Source organism: Hydra vulgaris, chromosome 01 (assembly GCF_038396675.1).
Source record: "Hydra vulgaris chromosome 01, alternate assembly HydraT2T_AEP".
NCBI classification, from domain to species: Eukaryota; Metazoa; Cnidaria; class Hydrozoa; order Anthoathecata; family Hydridae; genus Hydra; species Hydra vulgaris.
The window spans coordinates 38,924,375-38,933,524 of NC_088920.1; the positions used below are offsets into that span (position 1 = coordinate 38,924,375).

Consider the following 9,150-nt stretch of genomic DNA (forward strand, 5'->3'; position numbering starts at 1 on the left):
ATATATATATATATATATATGCATACATACATATGTATGAGTATATGTGTGTATATGTATCTGTGTATAGGTACATATGTGTTGTATGAGTGTGTGTATATGTGTGTGTATATGTATGTATAACTGTATGTATGTTTGTGTATGGGTGTTATTTATGTTTGTGTGTTTGGATGTATTTGTAGGTATGGGTTTATGGGTGTTTTTGTATGGTATTGTTTAGGGGTGTAGTTGTAGATATGTTATTTATGTTTGTGTGTATGGGTGTATTTGTAGGTATGTGTTTATGGATTTCTATATAACAACAACAAACAAACAAAAAATGATCAAAATATATTGAAATAATATAATTAAAAAATAAAAAATTTAAATTTCACTTTAATATATTAATCATAATATATTTCACTTTAATATATTATCACATTAAATATTACATTTTATTTTTAATTTAAATACAAAAAATTTAAATTCAATGTATAAATTAAAAATATATAAAAAATTATTAAAAAAAAAAAATTAAAAAAAAAAAACTTCTTCTTACTAACAATACAATATGCCTTATCATATCTTAGATATTATTTTATTTTATTATTATTTCCTACCAACCACTATTACTACTTAAATACTACTAATTAATTTTATTTACTGCTACTATTATGATTTGCTTCATTAAATCTATTATTATTATTGTTTATTGTTATTATTATTATTCATTATTTATTATTATTTTGTTATTATTGTTTTTATTTTATATTATTATTATTTTGTTATTATTGTTTTTAGTTGATATTATTATTATTTTTAATTTTTACAATAATTGTTTTTTATGCCATTGTAGGTCTTTACACATCATCAGTTTGTAACTGTTAATAAATGTCCCTCACTTTTGTATTTTTATATTCAGTTATTAAGGTGAAAATATATTGATTGATTGATTGATTTTAACAATAATTTTTCAGTAAGCATGTCTAGTTTAAGATTAATTGCAGAAAAGGTATTGATCTATTCATTTTAAATCTTTACAATAATAGTTTATATATAAATACCTGTAAGAGACAAAAATTATTTCAATGTTTTTTAATGCGCATATCTATTTTTATATTGTTTTATTTTTGCAATTTTATTTTTGCATTTTTATTTACCGTTTTGGTTATAATCTCCATATAGAGATTATAACTAAAACAAATTCTCACAAAAAAATTATAATTTCTCACATAAGTTTTATTATATATATTACTCAAATGTTAGAACCATTTGCTCCATTTAATTAATTAAACAAGAAACCAGAAATTCATTTTTATTTTGAAAATAAATAAGTGTAATAGCTATGATTATACTTATTTATTTTAAAATAAAGTTTTGATTATAATACTCATGTTAGAAATTATTATTTATTTAATGTTGGTTTTAGAAAAACAAAATATTGAAATTAAATATTTTTATAATGGCTGGAACATCACAATGCTCCATTGGATTGATTTTAAAATCAAATTGTCACAAGTTAACGTTTACAAACCACATTGGAATAAAATTTTTTAAAGATTTAGCTCCAGATGAGCAAAATTTAGTTGCGCTGAGGTCTGGTGTTTCTCCTGTTTTGATTATTGACTTATCTTTTCATCATCAAAAGTTCTATCTTGAGAAGTTCCCTGTGTTTCAGAATAAATGCTGTGATCCACTGTTAGTTTACAAAAGACCGTGCAAAGGTTAGTAAAGCTTGTCATAAAGTTTTTTATAAATGTTACTTTGTCATAATTTTAAGGTCTTTATTTTTGTTAATACTAGGCACATTTTATTTTATTAAGTTATATTTTTTAATTTAGCATCTCTCAGAAAAGTCACGTTAAGAACCATAGCTTTAAACAACAGGTTCAATATTGTACCTGGTCAAAAAATTTGTACAAATTGCTTAGTCAAATTAAAAGCTTCCACTGAAATTAATACTGATAACATTGACATTTCTGATGATTACACAAATGAAAGTATAAATAAAGAAAATGTATTTAACGTTCAACCAGAAGCTGATATAAATAAAAACAGACAAGAACTTTCGGATTGTCTCAGTATAATTGGCGTGTCTCCAGTCAAGCTTCATGGAAAGCCATTTGCGAATTGTATGAGTATTGGGAGAAAAAAATTAATACTATTACAACAGTTTTCAAAGAAATGTTATCAAGTTCTTTAAAAATTCCATTGACAGAAGTTGAAGTTTTTGATAATGAATATATTCTTGATTTAAAAAAAAAAGTTGTTCAGTTCGAAAAAATGTTAGTTTTGATAAAAGATAAACTTGAAAAATGCTGTTCATTTAGAGACAAAATTCAAATATTGACTTTGTGCCCACAAGAATGGTCAATTGAAGCAGCTAGTAAGTATTTTGGTGTTTCAAAATATCTAATAATAAAATCTAGATCTTTAGCAAAGAAGGAAGGAGTTCTTGCAGTTCCACAAACTAAGTGAGGTAAAATGCTCCCTGATCAAATAAATACTTTAGTAAAAATTTTTTATGAAGATAATGAAAACTCTCGCCAGATGCCTGGTCAAAAGGATTTTGTAAGTGTTAGTTGGAAAGTCCATATGCAAAAGCGACTACTTTTATCAAGCTTAAAAGAGTTATTTGTTTCATTTAAAATTCGATATCCACATGTGAAGTTAGGTTTTTGTGTTTTAAGGCCTAAATGGTGTGTTTTACCAAACTCATCAGGAACCAATTCTGTGTGCGTTTGTATCTACCATCAAAGCATGAAGTTAATTCTCCTACCCATTGAAATTGATTACCATGAACTATATAAATTTATTGTTTGTGATATGCAAAACAAAGAATGCATGTTACATTGATGTACACAATGTCCAAGAAATACATCTAAATTAGAAGAAAAGCTATTCAAACTAATAGGACAGTTTGAGGAAGAAGATACTATCGAATTTAACCAACAGGTTTTTACTGATAGATCAGATTTAGTTATACAGCTTGTAAGCATACCAGATTATGTAAATATGGTGATGGAAAAACTAGTCAAACTAACAGCGCATTCATATATTTCTAAATGCCAATCTAAATATTTAAAAAATCTTAAAGAAGAACTGCCATCAAATAGTGCAATAATTCTAGGAGATTTTCCAGAAAACTATAGTTTTGTTGTGCAGGATAAAGTACAAGGTTTTCATTGGAATAATCTTCCGTGCACACTTCATCCAGTAGTTGTGTATTATAAAGGAAATCAAGTTTTGCATTCCACTTCATATTGCATTATATCAGATGATAACAATTATGATGTAGCAATGGTTTACGAGGTACAAAAATCAATTATCAATAATCTAAAGCAAAAGATACCCAGCATGTGATCTACTTTTCTGATGGCTGTTCATCTCAATATAAAAACTGCAAAAATATTTTAAATCTATGTCAGCATAAATCAGACTTTGGAATAGATGCAAAATGGGTTTTCTTTGCAACCAGCCATGGAAAGCAACCTTGTGATATGTTTACATTTTGCACTAACAACATCAAAGGTATAAACTTTATTTATATTTCAAGTGAATGTTTGATAGAAGCAAGATTATTACAATCTGAACGATTTAAAAATGTAAAAACAATACCAGGAACAAGAGACTTACATGAATTTATTCCTGTATGTCAAAATGAAGTTAAGATGAAATACTGCAGTGATGACACTATACCTACCTTGACTTACAAGTTTAAAAGTTGTGAGATGCAAAGTGATGTGCAAAGTTGATGTGGGATTTAAATTTATGCACCAATATGGCCCTTGAATCTTAAAAAACATTTGCTTGCTTCCTTTTATCAATTATTTCTTAGAATTGACAGTTTGTGTATGTCTATTATATGTATATAACAATATTTTTGCATTTGTTAAAAAATATTACCTACATTTGTTTTGTTTTACAATCTCGATATTCTTTCAATCAAAAATAAAAATTTTTTAGATTAATAAGTCGAAAAACAACTCAGTTTGTTTTTTTTTATAGGTATTTATATATACTTTAAGAATATGAAGTTTGGAAATATATAGATCATAACCTTTTCTGTAATTCCTCTTATAGTAAGCCTGTTTACTTTTAAATTTTATTTAAAATGCCAATTTACTATTTTTGATTTATTAATAAATATAAAAAATTATTATTTCTTAGTATAATTTTATGGTTTAGCATCTAATAATATGTGGAAAATTTCAAATTATGAAATAATATAGTTAAGGTAACAACGTATGTATTGACATTTACTTGTTACTAAGGACGTTGCTAGGGGAGCATGATAAGTAAAAATGTTACAAAGTTTTGAATTTTAAACGAGCATAATTTCTAAAATATTCCGATTTGTTTAAAACAACTTTATGGAATTCTTTTTAGCCTAGTTAAGTATCTTTGTTGCAAAAATTAAGTCATTTAGAGGTAGTGGGTTATTTTTTTGAAATTTTGTTGTTGTTTTGACACGGAATTACCCATAGTTGATGTTTTAGCAAATATTGGTTTACAAAATTTTATTAACGGATTTAAAACAGAAAGATTTGATATTTTGTCAGTTTTAGCTGCGTCTAATGAGGAGCTAGACTTATCAAGTGTAGAGTTATCACACTTGGTGATAAAATCAGACTTAGAGATTCTTGTAGAAACAAGCAGCAACAACAAGCAAGAAAATGTACCTTGTCATTGACAGACGATGTAAATCAAAATGAAAATTTCACTTTTTCACCAGCATTAAATCTCGGAAGATTTCAAGTAAGGGTATCTGAAAGAGATCGTTTGTTCAAGGAGGAAAGAATGAGAGGGAGTAAAGGTAATTTTTAAGAATATTAAGTTAAAGCTATGTAGAATTTGTAACTAGTTACATATAGTTACTTTAATTAACTATAAATAAACAACAACAAAAAATTAGTTTAATAAAAGTTATTATTTAACAAATTCATTGAATTTTTAAATTGGCTAACACTGACAGTGTCTATTGCAATAGACACTGTTTACAATATTGTTAATAATAACATTAATGTATTGTTAATAATAACATTAATGTATTGTTAATAATAACATTAATGTATTGTTAATAATTTGAATAATCAAAAACAAGTAACATGTGACTTGTTTTTGATTTATAAAATTGTCCATTTTTCAAATTCTTTTGGTAAATTTACTTTTAATATTTGAAAATTTTGCAATTAATATTTTTTAATGTTAAATTTCGAAAATCTACAATAAGAATAATCTCTTAAAAAAAAAAAAGAAGAAACTTCAACTATAAAGTTTTATTATTAGAATTTAATATAAAAGCTACAAATATTGTATTTGACAAATATTGTATTTGACAAATTATTATAGATTCTTAGTTTTTTAATTGACATCTAATTGTCAAATATTTATTTTACACTTGTGTAAATGATTTTGAGATTACATTTTATATTTTTGATTTTAGCATTATACACAGTTAGTAGTAGAAACCTAAAAAAATATGTCTAATATATTTAGATGCTAGTCACAAAGCAGAAGAAGAGAGAAGAAGAACATGGACTGTTAAATATATGTGTATGGCAAATATGTATGCTACAAAAATTCCTACTACTGACCAAAAAATAGTTTTACAAAAAGCAGGCCTTGGGTATAGAAAAATTAAGCTTGAAATAAATGAAAAAGCTGTTTACAGTAAAATTGTTGAAAATTTTCCACAAGTTAAAGAATCTGGTGGAATTGAGTTAATGGCTTGTTTAGCAAATTCTTGAGATTTAGTATTATTAAACTGTAGTCTTGCTGCAAAAGAAATTAAATTAAGTATGGGCGGAGGCCAAGGAAAGTGTATATTAGACCAATACAAAAATCTTTGTCAACTAAATCAATAAATTAAGAACTTATAGTTACTTTAAAGAACAAGTGTTTAATTTGTGGGAAGGAATTTCTCTTAAATGAGTTAAAAAGTCACATACAAATTTGTTTTCTCCATTCAAAGACAATTGAAATCACAGACCTTGCTGTTTGTCCAGATGGAGAGACATCTTTTATTCTTGTTGATCGTTCAAATATATTGACAACTGCGTTCGAAGAGTTGCTGGATATTAAAAATAAATTGATTACCCTGGAAGTACAATTTTATAATGAGGTAACTCTTATAACATTAATTATATTATTAAAAATGATTTCATTTGTATAATAAAATTTGTTTTTGATGATTTTGATATAATAACTAGAAGAAGAATTTTTTAAACATAAAATGTTTTTGTTCATAAAATAAGGATGCTAAAGATTTTGGAGGTCCCAGGAAAGAGTTCTTTGAAATTATTTTACGAAAGATTAGGGAAAAATATTTCGAAAATGGAATACGCGAATCATTCCCTGAAGGTTATTATGCAGTTGGTTTAGTATTTGGTACGACTTAAATTATTCTAGCATTGTTTATTTGTTTATGTAAAAATTTATGTATAAACTATGCATGTATAACATGCATTTAAATTTTTTATAAAACTAAAAATAATATATTCATAAAAATATTTTTCTACAACTTTAGAATTAATTGGATGCATATAGACATTTGAATGAGTTATATAACAGTTATATAGTTTGAATTATTTAGATATATAATATTTATATATTTTGAATTGTTAAAAAAAGATGTTGTATAACTTTTTTGTATTATTTTTTCATCACAGGTTTTTCTATATTGCAGAATGGTAAACTTCCAAAATTGCAAAGTCAGATTAGATGAGATTTTTTATGCCAGTGCGCTGAAACCCTATAATGAAATGCAATCTGCCTTTAAAGAGTTTGGAATATACCAAGTAAGAAACAGGCTACATTGATTTGTTTTGCTATAGCAAAACAATCAGTAACATAGCTGTTTAATATTATGATGTTTTACATTTTATAATAAGATCCCATTTGTTTTTATTGCACTTAAATTTTTTTTTTATATATACATTTATTGTAGTTGTTTAAGTTGTTAGATTGCTCATTCTCTACCAGTCATCTTGCAGCTTTTTAATTCATGTGATGTAGAAAAACTGACATTCAAGCGATTGTCAACACTTTTAAAGCCATCATTTGCAGAAAAAGGATCAAATGATTATGTGTTTCAATATAAAATATATATGCTAAGTTTAACAAGTACCTTCGAGAAGCTGCTTGTGAGTATTTTAGTATATGTTGGTTATTATATTAATATCGATTAGTTTATGCTGGTAAGTATATTAGTATACATTTTTAATATCAGTTTTAAATAGTTTCTTAATTATGTAATTCATTGTTATATATTCATTGTGCAAATTACACTTCATTTATTTAAAAAAATTTTTAAAGCTGTTAGAAGAAATGGTGTTACTTTAGAAAGGATGTTACAATTTGTGACTGGGGCAGAAGCAGAACCTGGTTGGATTCCGACTTCAAATACATGTTCCAGTTTATTAAATCTACCAAGGCCTTCCATCGAAAATAAGATACCTTTAGAAGAAAAACTATTTAGACTTTATGACTATGCATTCAATAATGCCTTTTTTGGCATGTTGTAAACTTCTTACCAAAAATGTTTTAAGTGTTAATGTTTTTCTTTGTTGAGCTTTATAACTTTAAATTGTTTTGAAAAAATTAAAATTGTTATGTAGTTTTTCTAGCGAAATTAAATTTGAAAAATAATTCAATTTTGTTATGTTAATTTTCAAATTGTTCGGCTATCAAAAAGTGGGGTTAATAGTTCTCCACTTTTGGTAAAAATATTCACAATAAAATTAAAAAGTATTTGATTAGGTTTAACACAATTAATTATAAAATAGTTTAACTATATCTCTAGCTCTTATATACATAGTTATACCAGAATCAACGTCAAATAAAGATTTAGGGACTTTATCAAGTTCCAAGTATAACAGTGCTTGGCCTATATCGGGTGCTTCAAATATCGGACGTTGATCAGAATTGAAATATTCATGAAAAACTCCTTCCGTGCCGTAGTTTTCAAACTCGTTATTGTTAAGCTCAAGACTCATTGGATTATTGAGTTGTCTGTTCACCCAAAGTTTTAAGGGTGATGTCTCAATCGTCTGCATACGATGGTTTGCCCAAGCGAGTCTCCATATATCAAGTTTATCATTAATTTTTTCAAGAAAAACGTAGTGTAATGCGAACAAATCTTCTGCATTGGAAGGATCGAGTATGTAACTATCTTCCATGTAATAAAATAGCTCATAATAATAGCTTAATACACCAGAAAAAACGTCTCCCCACAATCTTTCTATTCTTTGATTATGAGTACTCTTACCCGTTAACATACTTCCTCTATATTTTCCACGATTTACAATCATGTAATCTGCAATAAGTACATTTTCCATACCTTTGTCTGATCTTACTCTACTCGGCAAGCCAAATTCATTAACACCTTTTAAAAAACAATTAAATACGGTGTCAGCGTTGTTGTTGATTGAACACGCCAGGGCAACTTGCAAACGACTAAAACCATCTATAATCCTGTTATTATAAAATATCAACGTACTAATTTATGATTCGTATCAACGTGCCATAGATGATTTGGCCATTTTAGATTGTAGATTCTGCGATGAAGACTGTTTTTCTTTCGCTCTTGGTTTCCAAAATTGTCTACTCTTAATATTGATTTTCGTCATACTGATCTTCGGACACTTATGCCTTGACCTTTTAATATTTGGTTAAACATTCTTTCTCCACATTTTGGAAACTCATTTCTTAATAAAGCTACTCACAAATCAAGATCATCATTTGTAATATTAGAAAAATTATACTTTTTGAGATATATAATGTAGGGCGCACATTATATAATGCATTAGCACATCATATAATGTAGTGAGCACATCATATAATGTAGTGAGCACATCATATAATGTAGTGAGCACATCATATAAAGTAGTGCGCACATTATATAATGTAGAAGTACATCATATAATGCATTAGCACATCGTATAATGTCGTGAGCACATCATACAATGTCGTGAGCACATTGTATAATGTAGTTAGCGCAGCGTATAATGTAGTTAGCGCAACACATAATGTAGTCAGCGCAGCGTATAATGCGATCACCATATTGTATAAGGAGCACATTATATAATGTAGTCACCACACTGTATAATGCAATAAGCACAGCAAATAATTCAGTGAGCACATCACATAATGAACTGAACGCACTTAAGG

The 9,150-nt window shown here is 26.8% G+C and overlaps 1 protein-coding gene and 1 long non-coding RNA gene across 2 annotated transcripts; both read left to right on the forward strand.

Moving 5' to 3' along the window:
* The first annotated feature begins 1,342 nt into the window (after positions 1-1,342).
* LOC136075329 (ARL14 effector protein-like) lies at positions 1,343-4,042 on the forward strand. The gene is made up of 2 exons (XM_065788128.1): positions 1,343-1,703; positions 1,821-4,042. Exons 1-2 carry the CDS (start codon positions 1,442-1,444, stop codon positions 2,180-2,182), a joined length of 624 nt encoding a protein of 207 aa, XP_065644200.1. The 5' UTR covers positions 1,343-1,441; the 3' UTR covers positions 2,183-4,042.
* A 2,609-nt stretch (positions 4,043-6,651) lies between these two features.
* On the forward strand, positions 6,652-7,629 carry LOC136075330 (uncharacterized). Its single transcript, XR_010635841.1, has 2 exons — positions 6,652-6,779; positions 6,929-7,629. It is a non-coding gene; the product is annotated as an uncharacterized LOC136075330 (long non-coding RNA).
* Positions 7,630-9,150: the final 1,521 nt, after the last annotated feature.

What these genes read in the sequence shown, in the direction of transcription:
- LOC136075329 (XM_065788128.1), top strand. Translation starts at nt 1,442, where the DNA reads ATGGCTGGAACATCACAATGCTCCATTGGATTGATTTTAAAATCAAAT. An exon ending in TTACAAAAGACCGTGCAAAG is followed by an intron (nt 1,704 to 1,820) that starts GTTAGTAAAGCT and finishes TTTTTAATTTAG; the next exon opens with CATCTCTCAGAAAAGTCACG.